Here is a 21,134-nt window from a genome sequence, read left to right as displayed (position 1 = left end):
CAGTAGTATTTGTCAAGATTCAAATCAGAATACATACTGAGAGGTGTTTTTTTGTTTTGTTAAATGTATGTATGCTTCCATTTGACTTTTTATTGGTAAATATATATTATGCCAATATTATTGATGTAGAAGATGAATGTTTATTCAGACACCTTAGAACTTCTTCTTTCTGTTCACTTTATAGAAAATTATTACCTCTACTTGCTTTTCCTAGTTCCTTTCTTTTGGTCAGTGTTGGACTGTCTTCTGTCCTTTGGTATTACCACTCTATAGGTCCTACTATATCTGGTTAAAGAATGTTCCACACTCAGCCTTCGCCTTATATGAGTTGTCCTTTGACAGACTATCTTTCTTCCATAAGTTGCTTTGCCTCATTGCTCAGATACCACACACTCTTGCATGGTTTTCGACTGTTTCTCTTCTGGTTGGTCTGCCAGAAGGCTCTTGTCTTGAGTCCTTGGCATGAGTAGTTTGTTACTTTTTTAAGGAGTGCCTGCCTACTAATATCCACCAAGTAAGTACCTTTACCATGTCAAGTGATTTCTAACAAACCCACTGAAAAGGAAACCGTTTCCGTATCTCTTCCTGTTTCTGGTCTTCAAAAGCCTAACCATTCTTCAACACTATATGTAGTTATATGGCTCATGGCCCAACGTATCTCTTCCCATTTACATACATACTGTATAAGGGGAAATTTTTTAGTGTGTTTTTCTCAATAATAACCTCTAGCACTTAAAACAACTTCTATCATTATAAACATATAGTGGGTAGTTTGAATAAGAATGGCCTCCATAGGCTCATATAGTTGAATGTTTGTTTCCAAGGTGGTGGAACTGTTTAGGAAGCATTAGAAGGTTTGACATTGTTGAAGGAGGTGTGTCACTGGGAACTGAGTTGGTGGTTCAGGAGCACATGCCAAGTCCAGTTTCATGTTCTCTCTGCCTCCGTCTTATGAATTAGATGTAAGCTCTCAGCACCATGTCTGCCTGCCGATACACTCCCCACTAAGATGATCAGCAACCAATTCTTGAAACTGTAAGTAAGCCCCAATTAAATGCTTTTGTGGTTGAATGCCATAAGTGGGGCTTAATGGGTCCCACTTGGAAGACAGCATTGCAATGTGGCCTATGGATGACAAACTGAATAGGTGCCAGAGAGGAATGATAGTAAAGACCATATTGTGGTATTTTGGCAAAGAATGTGGCTGCTTTTTGCCCTTGTCAGAAAAAAAATATTCTGGAGGCTAAATTAAAGAGTTTTAAAATCATTGTCAGAGGAGATTTCAAGACACCCTAGTATTGACTGTGTGACTTGATTAGAGACCATTTTTATGTGGACCTACAATGAAAAAGAGGAAGCTGGACCAAAAAAATTTACAAGATATAGAGTTTGAAGAGAAAAGAACATTAGAAAATGTAGTTTTGGAGCCAAGTCCTGTGCTCCAGGAGATAAGAGGTTAAAAGAAAGGCCTGATGCTAACTGGAATAAAGGGAAAGGGATCCTCCTTCCTGACCTCACCCATCTAAGGTTCTAACTTGTGAAAAGCAAAGCTTACTCAACAAAGGAAATCATCTTAAAGTCAAAGCTTATGTAAATTCAAGCCATGGAAAGAGCCAGGTTTTAGACCATTAATTAGTAGAACTTATGGTTTTGCCTAATACCCTACTCCACTTTCTTTCCCTAAACAATATATACTCTCCAGATTTTTATGTTTTTCTTTTTATTTCCTTTTATTTCATGTATATGGAGGTTTTTGTTTCTTTGTCTGCATGTGTACCACATATATGTAGTACCTTGGAAGGTATCAGATCCCTTGGGACTAGAGCTACCAGATGGTTGTGAGCCACTCACTGTGTGGGTATTCAGACTGGAACTTAGGTCTTCTGGAAGCTGAGTCAGTGAGTCACTGAGTCAGAATCTTAACTGCTGAGCCATTTCTCCAACATGATTTGTCTCTGTTAATTACTATTCTATTCCCAGAACCTGAAAAGGCATTATACACAGAAATAGCATAATGAACTCTTTTGAAGAGAATGAATGAATAAAGGTATGGCATTAATAATAGCATCTGGGAATTAGAACTAGAAGTTGTTATTTAAAAAATGGCCAGTGGAATTATTTTACTGTGTTTTGTTTGTTTGTTTATCAGAGTTGGACAATGGTAGCTAATCTGTTTTGCTTGTGCATTGCCTAATAAAACGAACAAAAATTCTCCTTTTAAATGAACCAACAGCATCTATTGATTTTAAGACTGATAACTTGGTGCTGAACATAATTATGAAGGTGTTTTTCTCCTTGTAACATCGCAACAGTTGCTCACAGATCATATTGTTTCACTGATTTATGTAGGATCATTTTCTTTCTTGGTAAGCACAAAACAATTTCTTGAAGGCTGATATTAGAGATATGAAAGACATTGAATATTTACCTTTAGGCAAGGATTTTAGCCTATGTACAAAGAAAATATATTCTCCCTAAAGGTATAAAAAACACTTTCCAAAATAATTAGAGGAATATTCTAATGGTAAAGAAATGCTAAAAAATTTTTGTCTTCTGCACTATGTAGTTTTTGTATCTTGGACTGAAAGAATTCATGTGGTAGTTTAAACCTTCTCGTGGTAAGGGTTAAGTGGAAAATCAATTATGGTTTATTCAACTCGATGTTCTTCATATTCCAGGATGCTTGTTCTAGACTCCAGAAGAATTATGGATTTCAAGGTGCCCCAGAATCTGGTTAGTCAGAGAGGACTTTTTTTTTAAAATTACAACAGAAACCAGAATAACAATACTCACCTTTCCCAGATGAAATGGATGTAGTGCAGTAGTATTTTACAATAATGGCAGTGAGAGATGTTCAGAAGCAAGCCTCTGGCCATGGGTTGTATGTGTCAGTTAAAGTTTACAGCCATTCGCCTTGGTGAGGGTTGGTCGGTTGCTATGTATGGTGGTAAGTTCTAACAGGGAAGTAGACAAAGTAGCTTAAAAGTAGCTTGGTATCTGCCCAGATCCACTGCTGTTGAGGCTTATTTTAAAGATGACTTTTATCTGGGAACTGAATGATCAAATGTGGGATAGAATTATTTCACTACAACACTAGTCTCTGTTCAGTCTTAGTTCTGTCCAAATCATTTTTCTTTACATTACCCAAGGTGATGTCTGCATTCACTTCAATGACATAAATCACTCCACCTACCTGCCTGTGTGGTATAAATGTACCTTTCTGTGTTCTCATTAACCCCATGCATACTTTCATCCTACTTGACTATATTCCTTAAGTCTGTGTCCCTTGCTACTAAAAGGCAAATGCCTGGTTTTAATTAAGTTTGTATGATATGTTACTAGGAGTCTTTGTAACATAGAGCCATGTATTTTACATTCGGAAGCTGTAGATACCTATGTACACATGCTGAGCAACTGTCCAACTTATGAGATGAAGGGGACTCATAAAAGTAAGCCCTTGGGCAGCTTCCGCTTACGGTTCCAAAAGTAACTGAGCTTTATCTTCTGTTTAAAATAATGTTTTATATTTATTACTTCCTTTTAAGTAAAACAATACTCCATAAAGTCTGGGACTAGATCAGTTTAAGTGAGAGATGAGAGAGTGTCAGTATATACTCAGGAGAAAATTGTTGACTTGTAACTCTTTCATGCTTTGGATGTAATTATATTTTAATGAGCCATTGTCTATTTGTGTAGTAGAAGCAATAGTGTATGTCTAAACTGCTCTTAAAATATGAAGTGTCCAGATCTCAGTGGTATTTTTTCTTCCAGGAATTTATTAATGAGCTACTTAAAAATAATTCTATCAACACGTTTCATTTCCCCTCTCTCCTTCCTACGCAATCTTCTACATGGCACTTGGAAGGCAGAAGCAGGGGCCCAATGCCCTGGACTGGAGTTACTGAGGAACTAGAGTTACAGTTGGTTGTGAGCTACTGTGTGGAGTCAGGAAGCAAACCAGGGTCTTCTCAAGAGCAAGAGCCTAAAACGCGGAGCTAGCCATTTAGCTTCCGGGGCCTTATTAAACGCGGAGCTATCCAGTTAGCTTCCGGGGCCTTATTTTTAAGACATAATAACATGAATTTCTTAAGACAGAAAACAATTTTCTTGTCCAAAAGAATAACACAGACTTTATTAGAAAATTATGAAGTATTAACTGTCAACTGAAAGATTACAGTTAGGGGGTAGGCAGACTCATTAACTGCATGGATCACAGCATAGCCACAGCTTGCTAATCAGAGTTCTAAAGAAACTGTTCGTGTTAAGAAGTAGCTCTTCTAAATTAGAAATACGCAGAGAACAAAAGCTAGCAGAAAGGCCAGGAGACATATAGGATGCAGGAAGATGCGACACTTCTGAAATTAGACCACTTGCTCGTGAACATCTGTAAGCATCACATCGGCTCTCTCTTTGAATTTATATACATCAAAAATATACTCCAAGCTGGTCGCGATGGAAAATAAAGCATACAATTTAAAAGCAAAATGGTGTGCATTTACAACAAAATGTGAATTACCTGTACACACGTTTTAAGAGGCACAATCTGTTCTATACAGTAACTGTCATACTGAATTCATATTATACACAGTGCTATCTGATAAGTGGTTTGAGTGAAAACACAGTACCAAAACATTGATACAAAATAAATTACACATTACTTAGTAATTTTAAAGTTACAGACTTCAAAAAAAATTTTTAGCCAAGTGTACAACTCAAAAGCAAATTTTATGAAAAATTATGTCAGATTCACAAATGGATCCTTTCAGGCTTCATTTGTATCTTTTCAATAAACTCCACTGGTGTCAGGAATAGGTACGCATAACTCTACCCTATGACTGACGATCTTTCCTTCATGTTGTTACTAACAACAAGAGGATGGTAAGTGCTTAGTCCCGCCTCCAACACTGCCATTTTGTTTTTCATAAAGGTTATTTACCTTCCCATTTTAGTATTATCTATCTGCCCCATTCTGCAAATTGTTTCTGTTCATGTCTTGGGTTCTGCCATTTATCTGAGAAATTTGTTTGCTGTTTATAATCCTAAATGGCTTAAGTGAGAATTCAAAGCACATGTGCACACTGTAGCACATTTGAGACTTGAATCCTCGCATCTCAAACATGTTCACAGATGTTTTTCAATCTAAAATCTAAGATTCACAGTCTTGAATATTTTCAGAATGCTGTGAAGGGCTCATCTTTGGCATTTCTCCATCCGTCCTATAAAGCATGGCATTTTATATTTTCCTATGTACCTAATGCACGTGCTTTGGTACATGTAAATGACTGTTTCTTAACTGCAACTTCACTACTGAGCAAAAAAATTTATAAAGCTGCCAAAAAACAAACAAACAAAAAAAAAAAACCAAACAAACAAACAAAAACCAGCTTTCAGCATTACATTCTGGGAAGCTGAAGTGCTTGATCTTATTCAAAGTTTTAGTACTCTTTTTTAGTTACTACAATACTGATAAACAGGATATACTTTATATGGATCAGATAGCCAGGATATAATTCTTGTATGTGAATACTTTCATTAAAGCAAAAGAAAATGACATATCTTCCAATAACATCGCTATCACGAAATCAACATCTAGTATTTTCTTCACTGGTCGTTGGGGCTATCTGGCTTGCTTTCTTCTTCTTCTCAGTCCCCCACCCCCTCTCTCTCGTTTCCTGAGATTGGGACAGGATCTCAGTAGGTTGCCTAGGTTGGTCTAGAACTTCCTAAAGAGCTCAAAGAGGCCTTGAACTTGTTGTGAGCGCCTTGCCTTAGTTTCCAGAGTAGTTGGATCATATGTAGTCCTGCACTTCTAGGTTTGGCCCTCGGAAAGGGGGGACAAAACAACATAACCAAAACTGAACAGCTGCTAGAAATATTTGATCTATGGAAAGGTCGGATAGCAAATAAAACCGGAGAGAGTAATACAGCTTATTGTGCCATCAACTCTCTGCTGTCTTCTTATAAAGAAATGTGAGAATACACGCAGAAAATGGCGCCCTGAAGATAAAAGGACTACAGTATACACCAGGCATGTCTACTATCTGGCAGAAGGAAAGCCGGATAAACTTTAGCTATTTGGGGAAGAAAAACTAGTCTTTCAAATATATTAAAATCTGTAGATTAGGAGAATGTAATATGTAAAAAGATAGATATTTTTAAAGTACAAATCACATGGCAGTTGATGAGTGAATGCTCTTTGCAGTCTAATACCATCTCCCAGTCAATAAAATACCTGACAGAACAGTCCTTCAAGTACAGACCAAACTGAGAGTTCTATGTGATGACCAAATAAAGACATCATCAGCCCCTACTAATAAAATTCAGTAAGAACTTGGGCCTCATAGTTGACACTATAAGGGTTCCAGACTAGTAAGTGCAAATGGCTACCTACTTCCAGAATCCAGGAGTTTTACCCCCCAATGTTACTTTAGAAATACTGAGCTTCTTTTTTTTTTCCTTTTTTACAAACCCGATCAAGACTCATCTGGTCATATTCAATTCTAAAACAAAATACTATGTAAAGTTGTCATGTATAAATGTCTTCTCATGAATCCATGAGTGACTTCACGGCCTTCTTTTCTGGAGGAGGTTCACATGGAAATCATTAACACCACTAGACACAATCAGTTACCAGCACTCCCTCAGAGTTCAGTTGAAGTTGGTTTTCTGTAAATGCTTATTGGGAATTTCTAAAGCACTAACTTGGAGAGGCCAGGACCCTCCATCAATCCCAGCTTGGATGGCCACTCCCGTCACCACTGCCAGGTCAGGGTCTACAGACGTGTTCGGGTCCTTTCCAAAGAACTCCTGAATAACTTGGCGGATCCGAGGAATGCGAGTAGAACCCCCAACTAGAACCACCTCATCAATTTCAGTCTTGTCTAAGAGGCCTTCTTTTAATACTTGCTGAATGGGTACGAGTATTTTCTGAAAGAGATCTTCATTGAGGGAATTGAAGAGCTCGCGGGATACTTCGGTCTCAAACAAAACCTGACTTTTTCCACTCTTGCTTTCAGAAAGGCCAGGTCTAAACACTCTGTTCACATGGTGACCATCCTCTGGGGTAAGCTGGTCTTCTGGCAGTTTAGAGTCAGCATTCTGAGGTTTCTGGCTGTCGTTTTCCTCTACAGTGAGTAATACTGATATCTGGGCAGACTGATGAAGCGTCAGGTTTAGCTTGACCATTTCCACTGCTTGTCTTAATCTGTGGATCTCCTCTTTCCTAGAAGGGAGAAAGCCGTATGTTTGATTGATCTCTTTATACAAATACTGAAGCAGCCTTTGATTGAAGTCTTGTCCTCCAAGTTTGTTGTTTCCTAAAAAAAGAATTAAAAATTTTATGTCATACATATATGCACAAACGTATAAATAAACTGTATGTTAAGGTATTCTAAGGATGACAAATCCTGTAATGTCTTTAGATTTTGATTATATAAATATTGACTAAAAAGACCTATGTTAAAGCCATTTTAACCTAAATGGTAAGGGCAGAAGGTTACCTACTTCCAGAGTCTTGGAAGTGTCTTACCTCAACTATTATTACTTCTGCTTCTATCCTCTACTATTGATAACCAGTGTCTAGCAGGGTTAGAAATTCTAAACGATCCAGAAGGGAGTATCTCAATGACATCAAATAATTTTTGATAAACATACAGGAATGAAGTCAGCAGCTATTTGAAACACTACCAGAAGAAAGTAATTTTTATTAACAGGTAGCAATAAATATATATTTTATCTCACTGTTAATGATTAAAATCTTAATAGAAATAGTTCTATAGGAAAAAAATGATGGAATATAAATTCAAAGTATATATTTTGGCTGTATGGAATTTGGTTAAAAGAGTGAAAAATATATATGCTGGAACACTGAAGTAGGTTAACAAGGACCCTTACATTTTTAACCTAGAAAGCACAAAGCAAAAATCTTTTTTATATATTTATAAACTAACTTTTTATTTAAATAACTGAAGTAGGTGTCCATGGGTCTTTATATACAACCAACACTAGCATCAGACACATTTACAAACATGGGAAAAACTTTCTAAAATGTACACAGATGGTGAGGTTATCAACAAAATCCAAATACATTCAAAGAGAGAACTTAGTTCATAATTGTTTTGTCATTGAATATTTTCTTTCTTTTTCCATCTTTATATTCTATCTTTATTGTAAGTCTCATTTCATTTGATAAGCTTTACATTAATTTTATGTCACACGTCATTACTTTAACACTGATAGTTGGCACTTTGTATAAACTTATTTAAAAGTCTAAGATTTCTTTAGTTAACTATTATTTTATTGGTTATTTTATGTATTTACATTTCAAATGTTACCCCTTTTCTGGTTTCCCTCTGTCCCATCCTCCGTCCCCCTGCTTCTATAAGGATGATCCCTCTCACCCATCTACTCCCACCTCAACACCCTGGCATTCCCCTACACTGGGAAAATGAGCCTTCAAAGGACCAAGGGCCTGTCCTCCCACTGATGCCTGACAAGACCATCCTCTGCTACATATGGGGCTGGAGCCATGGGGCGCTCCATGTATACTCTTTGATTGATGGTTTAGTCTACTCCCTGGAAGCTCTGGAGGGGTCTGGTTGGTTGATACTGTTGTTCTTCCTATGGGATTGCAAACCAGCCACCAAACCTGGTTACTACTGCTGATGCCAAGAAGTGCTTGCTGACAGGAGCCTGATATAGATGTCTCCTGAGAGGCTCTGCTAGAGCCTGACTGATATATATGAGAATGCTTGCAGCTAACCATGGGACTGAGCATGGGGAACCCAATGGAGGAGTTAGAGAAAGGACTGAAAACAAAAGTCTTAAAAAGAGATTTAAAGTAAAAGATCTAGTTTCTTCAGTGATACTAAAATAGTGTTTCTTAGGACATCCTCGTCATGAAGCATAAAACAGGTGAAATACCCAAATGTCTTCATTTTAATGTGTTTTTCCCTTATCTTCCCTTGAACTACCATTAAGAAAGGTCTAAAGGACAACTTATCTGACTCCCAGCCACTATTCTGACAGTTAACGTTGATCTGTACACAGATATAAACAACATAATACAGAAACATCACAAAACATCCTGAAAACAAAACCCACATCCTACATGCTAGGCAGTTTGAGGGAAACGTGCCTGAACCTCTTTAATTCTGCACTTTTCTTACCAGACATTGCTCGTGTTAGAAACATTCCTCCTTGTTTATTCAGTAATGACACATCAAGAGTTCCTCCACCCAGGTCTATGACTAACACGTAGAAGACATCAACCTTGTGGAGACCATAGGCCATCGCTGCTGCTGTCGGTTCATTTATCACCCTCAAGATCTTCAGTCCTGAAAGACCATGGGAGGAAACAGTTTTTAATCAGCTTGTAAGCTTGCTTCTTCTTTAATGTGAACGTCACCCAGCAGTGATGAAAGCAGGGGTAAAAATACAAGAGTATGAAAAACACAAGTTCTTTTTCACTGATATAATTAAAATTTCTCTTAAAGAATACACCGTAAGAAAAGAAAAGCCTAAATTTAGTATCTCGACATTTTATTAACAATTGAAGAACATCTCTCGCAACCTTCCCTAATATTGATCGTCTACTTGGAAATATATACTTATGTGGAAATGTGGTAATCTGATCTTGTGTAAAAGACCACTTTAACTTTACCTTCAGTAAGCTTCTTGCTTTGAACTCACTTCTCCACTTACAGTGGTGCACAAGATGTGAGACTGTACCTCAGGAGCCACATCAGCGTCTCAAACTCTAAAGATTCTCCCACAGATTATACTGCCCTTCCTTTGGTTATCAAACTTCTCACTCTGTCTGGTCACGTGTGGGGTCCTATAGTCAGACTTGTGTCACTGTTTCAGGGAGGCATACCTGATCACTCTCTAAGCTGCGTCTGTACTCTGACTACCCTCCATTCTTCCACTCATGCTACTTTCTGGTAAAGACTGTATCAGTAGCTCTGATCAAGGGGTGACTGATCCTCTTGAAGCCAATAGGGACACTGGTGATTGATATCCATTATATCAATAGTAATAGGAGGGGTGGACAGCTCCTATTACTCAAGACAGGGATAAGTTCCCATAGTAAAATGTTAATATTATGTACATCGTATGCTTGCTCTACCTTTCTAGCTTGTTCTAGTTGGATAGAGCACCACAAAAGCAGGATTTATAGAATAGGTCACGTCCTTTTCACCTTGGGAAGTCTGGAAACATTTCATCCGAACAATAGGGGACCATATTTTTATCAGAAGGACAGAAGTATTCATGTTCTCTCCCAGTCTTTGTCGTATGCCAGATTAGCTTAACCATTTCCTTTCTTCTTTTTTAAACATGTTTTGAGGATGGTTGTGTCCTGGAGGACTGAACCTAGGCTGGGCCTGACCTGCCCTGGAGAAGTAATCTACCAGAAAGCTACAGCTTCAGCCCTACATTCTTTTTTCTCCCCAATATAAACATTTAATGATATACTGGAGTTCATAATTATCATCGCGAATCTATATAAAACAGACATCTACTACACCTGCCATAGAGTCTACAGCCTACAGTTGATTTATATAGATGTCTGTCCTAACAAAATCTTGAGAAAGAGCACGTCAGTCAAGGGTGCTGTTACCAGCAAGGTTGGCAGCTTGGATTGTTGAATTTCTCTGTTGTAGGTCAAATTCTGCTGGCACAGAAATGACAGCATTGGCAACCGGCATTCCGAGGTATTCCTCTGCCATTTCCTTTAGCTTCAGCAACAATCGCGAGCCGACGTACTCCGGAGAAACAATGATGGTTTCGTTACTTGTCACAGAAAACTCAGCCATTCCATTTTTGTGTAAAACCTGTGAATAGGAATGGAAAAGCAAGAATGTAAAGATATTATTGTATACACATAAGTCCAGTTACTTTGACATGTACATACTGCATTAACTTAACAAAAACCTTTAAAAATAAAAAAAAACCCTCTATCATCTATCTATCTAGTACCCTTTTCCAGATTAAAGTTCACTGACTATGATACTTAAAATGTTATAAAATAAGTCTATGTTACAGTAATAGCCAAGAATTTAACAGAAGCCTAGAATACTCTCATTACGTACTCATTGGAAGAATGAATTACAACACCCAGGAGAATCCTTTATTAGAGCTATATATTGAAAACCCTCAAGTGGACACCTTTTCACTTAGACAAAGCACTTTAAAACTTCTCGTCAATATACACAAGTAGCTAATATCACTAATATTGCATTCTGGGGTCATTCCTTATTAAAACAGTCTTAATGACAGCACTGCAATGCCTGAAACACCTGATTTCCAGGACTGCTGCTGAGTGAGTAAAGCCCAGTATACAATGAACAATGGGATGGTCCACACGCTGGGTAAGACTGGGAAGCACGTAAGAACTTCCTCATGCTCCTCCTAAACAATTTACATATTGGCCATTTATGGGAGCTTGCGTTTCATACTCATGGCCAGTGACAACCTGTAATTAAATCCACAAGAAAGAAAACTAAAGAACGTCCAATCACAGAGGAGGCAACACTTTATTCGGTAAGCCATGATGACACAACTACCTAGTGAGTCTAATACATGTAGACTCACTAGACCACTTCATAACTTAGAAGAAAAGTCAATATGGGATAAACAAGAACAAAAATTAAATGTTAAATAAATAGTGAAAAATAAATACATAAAAGCATTAAGATAAAAAACCAAAAGGGGAAAAAAATCAAGGAAGTACAAAGGGTCAAAGTTCATACTAATTACTATAGGAATCAAAGCTACTCTTCTATAATTGAGATTTCATAATGCCTAATACTTTGAAAGGAACAACAAACTATACATCATAGAGATGATAAGGTGAAAGAAAAACAAAGACACATAGAAAAAGCACTTTATTGTCATTGAAGAAAAGAGAGAAATGTTAAAGCAGGACAAAGAAGAAGAAATGCAGAGCCAGTGAGGTCTTTGTGAGTTCTAGGCCAGACAAATCTACAAATTTAGCTCCTGAATTAATCAAAGAATCAATCAATCAACCAAGCAATAGAATTTTTAAAAGAAAGAAAGAAAAAAAAACACAACTAAATATAACTCCTGGAAACCAAAGGAAAGATATTGAATACGAAATGCCATTTTTCATTTGTAGATTGCTGAACACTAAGTAAACTGGACCTGGCGGCACAGGCAACTCACCTCAGAGGCTGAGGCCTTAAGGGTCAGTAACTGTCTGGGCTCAATACATAACGACAATCATATTACCTGCTGACAATACAGATATTCCAAAGAGCAAATGTTAAGAGCATGCAGCCTTTTTGATCTACAATCTGGGAATATAAATAAAATTCCTTAAAAATACAAATCAAAACGACCTTGAGTTTCCACCTTACACCAATCAGAATGGCTAAGATCAAAAACTCGGGTGACAGCAAATGCTGGCGAGGATGTGGAGAAAGAGGAACACTCCTCCATTGTTGGTGGGATTGCAGACTGGTACAACCATTCTGGAAATCAGTCTGGAGGTTCCTCAGAAAATTGGACATTGAACTACCTGAGGACACAGCTATACCTCTCTTGGGCATATACCCACAAGATGCCCCAACATATAACAAAGACACATGCTCCACTATGTTCATAGCAGCCTTATTTATAATAGCCAGAAGCTGGAAAGAACCCAGATGCCCTTCAACAGAGGAATGGATACAGAAAATGTGGTACATGTACACAATGGAATATTACTCAGCTATCAAAAACAATGACTTTATGAAATTCATAGGCAAATGGATGGAACTGGAAAATATCATCCTGAGTGAGGTAACCCAGCTCCAAAAGGATGTGCATGGTCTGTACGCACTGTTAAGAGGATATTAGTCCAAACGTACAGAATACCTAGGATGCAACAAAGAGACTGTAAGAAGTTTACCAGGCAGGAATGCCCAAGTGAGGATGCTTCAGTCTCACTTAGAAGGGGGAACAAAATAATCATAGGAGGCCAAGGGAGGGAGAAGGGGAAAAGAGGAACAAGATCAGGTATTGGGGGGCAGAGACAGAAGAGAAGCCCTGAGGGCCAAGAGAATGAATGGAAATATGCAGCCTCTGAGTGTGGAAAGTGGAAGGGACCCTCTAGAAGGTCCGAGAGACCTGGAAAGTGAGAGAACTACAGGACTCAATGGGGGTGACCTTAGTCAAAATACCTAACACTGGGGAGAGAGAACTCAAAGAGCTCAACTCCCATAGACAAGACAGAGCCTCAAGTGAAGGGACGGGTTTACTAACCCACAGTCATAATTTCTGCCCAAAACTGTATCTGTCTAAAAGAAATGCGGGGCCAAAAATGGAGGACTGAGGAAAGGCTGTCTAGTGACCAGCTGAACTTAAGCTGGAATCTATCTCATAGAGTGTGTTAAGGCCTGACACTATGACTGATGCTATGATGTGCTTACAGACAGGAGCCTGGCATGGCTGTCCTCTGAGAGGTTCTATCTACCAGCAGCTGAGACAGACACAGATATTTACACCAAACCACTGGACTAAAGTAGGGGATCCCTATAGAGGAATTAGAGGAAGGATTAAAAAGCTGAATATGGCAGGCAACTCCAGAGGAAGGCCAGCAGTCTCAACTAACCAGACAGACCCCTAGGAGCGCCTAGATACTGAGCCACTAACCAGGTAGCATACATGAGTTGCTCTGAGGCCCCCGCCACATATACAGCGGGAGACTGCCTGGTCTGACCTTGGTGGGAGGAGACGAGCCTAATCCTCAAGAGACTTGAGGTTCTAGGGAACCTAGTGTGAGGTATGAGGGAGGAACACCCTCTCAGAGGGAAGAGGGAGGGGCACTGGGTTGAGGAACTGTGGGAGGACCCAGAGAGGGGAAACAGCTGTAATGTAATTTAAAAAACCTCCAAACATTTATATCCAACTCAAAAGTCTACAAGACAGGCAATTTCTTACAGTTAGAAAGAAACACATGTATGCATGTCTGTATCTATATGTATACATACCGAACTTCAAAATTTAGTGTGATACTAGCTAAGTTTGGGAGAAGATAGATTAGATAGATCAATTCTGTGAGAAAATAGCAGTTTCCCAGCCACTAAAGACGGTGAGGTGCCAGTGACAAAGGGAGTCACTGCTTCAGAGTAAAGGCTAAGAAAAAGTTCCCAAGCAAATGGTCCCAAGGAACAAGCTGGAGTCGCTATTCTAATAACAAATAAAATCACTTTCAACCAAAAGTTATCAAAAAAGGTAAGGCAGAACACTTCATACTAGTGAAAGGAAAAATCCACCAAGATGAATTCTCAATTCTGAATATCTATGCCCCAAATACAAGGGCACCTACATTCATAAAAGAAACCTTACTAAAGCTCAAAGCACACATTACCCCTTACACAATAATAGTGGAGACTTCAACACCCCACTCTCATCAATGGACAGATCATGGAAACAGACACTAAACAGAGACATAGAGAAACTAACAGAAGTTATGAACCAAATAGATTTAACAGATATCTATAGAACATTACTTCCTAAAACAAAAGAATATACCTTCTTTTCAGCACCTTATGGTACCCTCTCCAAAACTGACCATACAATTGGTTACAAAACAGGCCTCAACAGATACTGGAAGATAGAAATAATTCTATGCATCCTATAAGATCACCATGGACTAAGGCCGGTCTTCTACAACAACAAAAAAACGACAGAAAGCTCGCATACACATGGAAGCTGAACAACGCTCTACTCAATGATAATTTGATCAAGGAAGAAATAAAGAAATTAAAGACTTCTTAGAATTTAATGGAAAAGAAGGTACAACATACCCAAACTTATGCGACACAATGAAAGCTGTGCTAAGAGGAAAACTCATAGCTCCGAGTGCCTGCAGAAAGAGCATATGTCAGCAGCTTGACAGCACTCCTAAAATCTCTAGAACAAAAAGAAGCAAATACACCCAGGAGGAGTAGGAGGCAGGAAATAATCAAACTCAGTAGAAACAAAAAGAACTACACAAAGAATCCAAAAAAAAAAAAAACAAAAACAAAAACAAAAACAAAAAACAACAAACAAACAAACAAAAACCAGGAGCTGATTCTTTGAGAAAATCAACAAGATAAAAAAACCCTTAGCCAGACTAAGCAGAGGGCACAGAGAGTGTATCCAAATTAACAAAATCAGAAATGAAAAGAGATATAACAACAGTCAGAGGAAATTCAAAAAATCATCAGATCCTCCTATAAAAGCCTAGATTCAACAAAACTGGAAAATCTGGAGGAAATGGCCAATTTTCTAGACAAATACCAGGTACCAAAGTTAAATCAGGATCAGATAAACCATTTAAACAACCCCATAACTCCTAAAGAAATAGGGGCAGTTATTAAAAGTCTCCCAATCAAAAAAAAAAAAAAGCCCAGATCAGACCAGATGGGTTTACTTCTGAATTCTATCAGACCTTCATAGAAGACCTAATACCAATACTGTACAAACTATTCCACAAAATAGAAACAGACAGAGCACTACCCAATTCCTTCTATGAAGCCACAATTACTCTTATACCTAAACCACACAAAGTCACTACAAAGAAAGAGAACGTCAGGCAACTTCCCTTATGAATATCCATGTCAAAATACTCAATAAGATTCTTGCAAATTGAATCCAAGAACATATCAAAACGATCACCCATCATGATCAAGTAGGCTTCATCGCAGGGATGCAGGGATGGTGCAATATTTGAAAATCCATCAACGTAATCTACTCTATAAACAAACTCAAAGAAAAAAACCACATGATCATCTCATTAGATGCTGAGAAAACATTTGACAGAATTCAACACCCTGTCATAATAAAAGTTTTGGAAAGATTAGGAATTCAAGGCCCATACCTAAACATAATAAAAGTAATATACAGAAAACAAGAAACTTGAAGCAATCCCACTAAAATCAGGAACTAGACAAGGCTGCCCACTTTTTTCCTACCTATTCAATATAGTACTCAAAGTCCTAGCCAGAGCAACTAGACAACAGAAAAAGGTCAAAGAGATACAAATTGCAAAAGAAGAAGTCAAAATATCACTGTACAGATGACAAAGTGACCCCAAAATTTCACCAGCGAACTACTAAGCCTGATAAACAAGTTAAGCAAAGTGGCTGGGTAAAAACTTAACTCAAACAAATCAGTAGCCTTCCTCTCCTCAAAGGATAAACAGGCTGAAAAAGAAATTAGGGAAAAGACACCCTTCACAATAGTCACAAATAATATACAATACCTTGGAGTGACTCTATCCAAGCAAGTGAAAGATCTGTATGACAAAAACTTCAAGTCTCTGAAGAAAGAAATCGAAGATCTCAGAAAATGGAAAGATCTCCCATGCTCATGGATTGGCAGGATTAGTATACTAAAAATGGCCATTTTGCCAAAAGCAATCAACAGATTCAATGCAATCCTCATTAGAATCCCAAGTCAATTCTTCAGAGTTAGAAAGAGCAATTTGTAAATTCATTTGGAAAAACAAAAAACCTAGAATAGTGAAAACTATCCTCAACAATAAAAGAACTTCTGGGGGAATCACCATCCCTGATCTCCAGCTCTATCACAGAGCAATAGTGATAAAAACTGTATGGTATTAGTACAGAAACAGACAGGTAGATCAATGAAATAGAATTGAAGACCCAGAAATGAACCACAGATCTATTGTCACTTGATTGTTGACAAAGGAGCTAAAACCATCCAGGGAAAAAAAGAGAGCATTTTCAACAAATGGTGCTGGTTCGACTGGTGGTCAGCATGTAGAAGAATGCAGATCAATCCATTCTTATCACCCTGTACAAAGCTTAAGTCCACGTAAATCAAGGATCTTCACATAAAACCAGATAAACTGAAACTAATAGAAGAAAAGGTAGGGAAGAACGTTGAACACATGGGCACTGGGGAAAATTTCCTGAACAAAACACCAATGGCTTATGCTCTAAGATCAAGAACAGACAAATGGTACTTCATAACACTGCAAAATTTCTATGAGGCAAGGACACTGTCAATAGGACAAAATGGAAACCAACAGATTGGGAAAAGATCTTTACCAATCCTACATCTGATAGAGGACTAATATTCAACATATACTCAAGAAGTTAGACTCTAGAGAATCAAATAACCATTTTAAAAAATGGACTACAGATCTAAACAAAGAATTCTCAAGTGAGGAGTCTTGAATGGCTGAGAAGCACCTAAAGAAATGTTCAACATCCTTAGTCATCAGGGAAATACAAATCAAAACAAACCTGAGATTCCACATCATACCAGTCAGAATGGCTATACCCAAAAGATGCTCCAACATATAACAAGTACACATGCTCCACTATGTTCATAGCAGCCTTATTTATAATAGCCAGAAGCTGGAAAGAACCCAGATGTCCTTCAACAGAAGAATGGATACAGAAAATATGGTACATATACACAATAGAGTACTACTCAGTTATCAAAACAATGAAATTCTTAGGCAAGTGGATGGAACTAGGAAATAACATCCTGAGTGAGATAATCCAAATACAGTAGGCACTAACTGATAAGTGGATATTAGACCAAAAGCTTGTAATACCCAAGGTACAATCCATAGAACACATGAAGCTCAAGAAGAACGACAACCAAAGAGTGGATTCTTCAGACCTTCTTAGAAGATGGAACAAAAATACTCACAGGAGGAAATACGGAGACAAAGTATGGAGCAGACACTGAAAGGCTATCTGGAGACTGCCCCACATGGTGATGCATCCCATATACAGCCACCAAAGCCAGACAATATTGTAGATGCCAAGAAGTGCATGCTGACAGGAGCCTGATAAAGCTGTCTGCTGAGATGCTCTGCCAGAGCCTGACAAATACAGAGGCAGATGCTTGTAGCCAACCATTGAACTGAGAACAGGATCTCCATTGGAGGAGTTGGAGAAAGGAATGAAGTAGCTAAATGGATTTGCAACCCCTCAAGAAAAATAATATCAACCAACCAACACCCCAGAGCTCCCAAAGACTAATGCATCATCCCAAGAGAACACAGGGATGGACCTATGGATCCATTTGCATATGTAGCAGAGGATGGCCTTGTTGGGCTTCAATGGGAGGAGAGGCCCCTGGTCCTGCCAAGGCTGGATGGCCCAGTGTAGGGAAATGTCAGGGCAGGGAGGTGGGAGGGAATGGGTGGGTGGTGGGTGAGGGTGCACCCTCATAGAAGCAGGGTGGGGTGGGATAGTAGGTTTCTGGAGGGGAAACCTGGAAATGGGATAACATTTAAAATGTAAATTAAAAACAATGCAATTAAAAAGAAAGTTAATGAGGTTCATGCACTAAATGTGTGTGACATGCTAATGCACTTCAAATAGGCCAGAAAACACGACAGCGAGTGCACAAATGGTTTATGTATATAAAAATGTACATAGGTAGAGAATACCCATCCACAGTGCGTAGGGCTTCAACATCCTTCCTAAAATATCCTGAAAGAACTAATTGGATCCCGAGATGATGACGGAATGAGTGCACAGTAAGGCCCCATTTCCTGACCAGCAAGCACCCAGCAGTCACTGAGCTGATTCGCCCTGTAGCTGCTGTGGAACTTCTTACTGAGAAGACACAACTCCCTGGCATATAAAGCCAGTGGAGACGAAATGGTTTGTACTGTGAAGCCAAAACATGAATTGAAACAGTGCAGTTAAATCAAATGGACACAGAGTTTAGATTAATTTCATACCTTAAATGGGTATCTGCCAATTTCAGCCTCCAGCTCCTCGGGGGTGAACATCTTACCTATGAACCTTTTAGCATCATATATTGTGTTCTGAGGATTGGAATCTGCCAGCTCTAGGCTTTCATAGCCCACATACACGTCGCCATCAGTGAAGGACACCATGCTGGGGATGCTAATATGCCCGTTTTCATCCGGGATCACCTTTACTTTCCCTGTTCCAGGAAAAAATACACCGACGGAACAGTAGGTGGTACCCAGGTCAATGCCAATCACTTTTGGAGTTGGTAGTGGTAAATACTGTTGTGCCAAGTAGCCAGCCAACAGGAGAGTCAAGACAGCGGAACCTGAAAAAGTAAGATAGGCTTTTATGAAGCTGCTACCAAATCCTGTGTCTACAACAGCGTCTCCTGAACACCGCTTTTGGAACAAATCATAAAACATTTTACTTTATAGGATTAGTAAGTACTTGTTTTGGACATCAAACTTTTAACATTCCATTAGGCCACAATTAAAGACGAAAAAAAACCAAACAAACCCAAAACCAAAAGCCCTCATAACTGTATTTCTGGGATAAAGGAATAAAATGCAAAGATACTTAAGTAATAATTTTGCTGTTGTTGAATGAAAATATCACAAATGGGTAGCAAAGGATGGATATAATCCAATTTTCTTGTCTCATTGCCATGTAGATTGACAGCTTCACTTACCTGTCATTACTAAAATAAAATGCCATTCTGAAATTCTCACAACAAAAGCTTTTTCTCACAGTGAAGGCTCTGGTATGTAAGGCTAACCTCTTTGATTTTTGTCTTTACCCATTCAAAAGGATAAAATTCATAAAGTTGGATGTGCTGATCTGAAAACTACTTAGGTATTATTGTTACCTCCTAACACAGTTCCAGGAGAGTTTTTGCATACTTAAGCAGGCATTAAGGATACACTTCTCAAAGAGGTAGCAGTTAGGGAAGAAGTGTACAAGTGCTAACCCTGACAGCAACAATATGGAAGCTTCCCAAAGGCAAGTTCAAGTTCAGTTCACCATTGTATGGCCTATCAAGAGCAGAGGCTTAGCAAATATCAAAGGAAACAGATCATACATAAACGTCATGCATATTGTACACAGAAGCGAATATGGACATCACTTTGAGTTTAGAATTGATATCTTACTTGGTCTCGCTAGTCTGTGTCATACACCTGTTCCCACTCACACATGCTACAAACCCAGAATGTCAGTCTATAGTGCCGCCGGTAATTGCTAGCTCCTTCAAATCAACGCCTGGCGCATGCAATCATAGCAGACCAAGAACCTATCCACTTGTCTCTTCCAAACCACAGACAAATCTCAAAGGCATCTCATCACGTTTTGGCAAGGGAATGTGATTCCCCAAATGGTGTGCTCGAAAGAGAATCCAGTTACAAATGAACAACAGGGACCAGAATCCCCCCCAACTCGGCATCCCGAATGAAGCTAAGAGTCTTCATCTCCAGATCCCCTTCTTAGTCACAGTGGGTTCTTGCACATAGAACAGATTTCAGCTACCAATTCAAGACCGAGGTCACCTGCATTCCTAGACCCACGACCCCCTGACTTGCGGCTAAGGGCAGGACCCCAAGAGGCTTCCACCAGCCAGACACCGGCTCCCGGCGCCCCGCCCCCACCAGCTCCAAACCTTAGTCCCCTTTTCAGGTTCCCTTCGTCTGTGTGACCTATGATTCAGGGGGGTGAGACAACCAACCCCTGCCCACCAGACCTCTTGAAATCGCCTTGTCGACTGCCATAACCGCAAAGACCCCTGAGGTACTGACCTAAGATCGTCATCTCTCCGGCCATCAGTCCCGCCGAACAGGCAGAAGGATGACTGTACCGACCGGAGGCACCGCCCCCTAGCCGCCCGCTGTCCCGCAGCCTCCTGGGAAATGTAGTCCTTCAGTTCGGAGGTAGATGGAGGAACTACGACTCTCACCACAGCGACGACTTCATCTACCATCAGGCCGCGGGGCGGATCCCACGCAAGCCAGTGAGGAAAGACTCGGCCTCCCGACGCACGAAGGCCCAACAAACCAGGCTTTGTTGAGGGAGCAGCCTTTGGGAAAGCCCGGAGTTTGCCATTCATCAAACCCGAAACTAGGAGAGCCTACTTGCCGTATAAACATTTGCGGTAGCCCCGCCTCTCCGCATTGTACTGTGGGAGCTGCAGTTCTGGACCGTCCATAGTTTAGACGCCGTAAGGAGGATAAAACCGATTAAGAATCTGAGGTGGGTTGCGCTGCCAGGCTGGCGCGGGATTCAAACTTCCGGGGTTTTTTGTTGTTTGTTTTTGTTTGTTTGTTTGTTTTGTTTTGCTTTATTATTCAGCCTCTTATGCCTTTGGTCGAAATCAAGATTCTAGATAGACATCTCCTAAGCCCTCCAAAG

General features: G+C 39.4%; 1 protein-coding gene across 1 annotated transcript; it reads right to left on the bottom strand.

Moving 5' to 3' along the window:
- Positions 1-6,445: 6,445 nt before the first annotated feature.
- Hspa13 (heat shock protein family A (Hsp70) member 13) lies at positions 6,446-20,602 on the bottom strand. Its single transcript, XM_032900523.1, has 5 exons — positions 20,525-20,602; positions 18,722-19,062; positions 10,619-10,832; positions 9,168-9,335; positions 6,446-7,316 (listed from the first exon to the last, which is right to left on the bottom strand). Exons 1-5 carry the CDS (start codon positions 20,547-20,549, stop codon positions 6,649-6,651), a joined length of 1,416 nt encoding a protein of 471 aa, XP_032756414.1. The 5' UTR covers positions 20,550-20,602; the 3' UTR covers positions 6,446-6,648.
- Between the last annotated feature and the right edge of the window lie 532 nt (positions 20,603-21,134).

The sequence above is a fragment of the Rattus rattus genome, chromosome 4 (genome assembly GCF_011064425.1).
Source record: "Rattus rattus isolate New Zealand chromosome 4, Rrattus_CSIRO_v1, whole genome shotgun sequence".
NCBI classification, from domain to species: Eukaryota; Metazoa; Chordata; class Mammalia; order Rodentia; family Muridae; genus Rattus; species Rattus rattus.
Note: the sequence above shows the minus strand (reverse complement) of the source record. Positions and strands in the feature narration are given on the sequence as shown.

Bases quoted from the DNA above. Each gene is read 5' to 3' on its own strand.
- Hspa13 (XM_032900523.1), bottom strand. From the start codon at position 20,549: ATGGCCGGAGAGATGACGATCTTAG. The intron at 19,063-20,524 runs GTCAGTACCTCA...TTACTTTTTCAG, and splicing joins CGGAGAGATGACGATCTTAG to GTTCCGCTGTCTTGACTCTC. The intron at 7,317-9,167 runs GTAAGAAAAGTG...TTCTTTTTTTAG, and splicing joins TCTAACACGAGCAATGTCTG to GAAACAACAAACTTGGAGGA.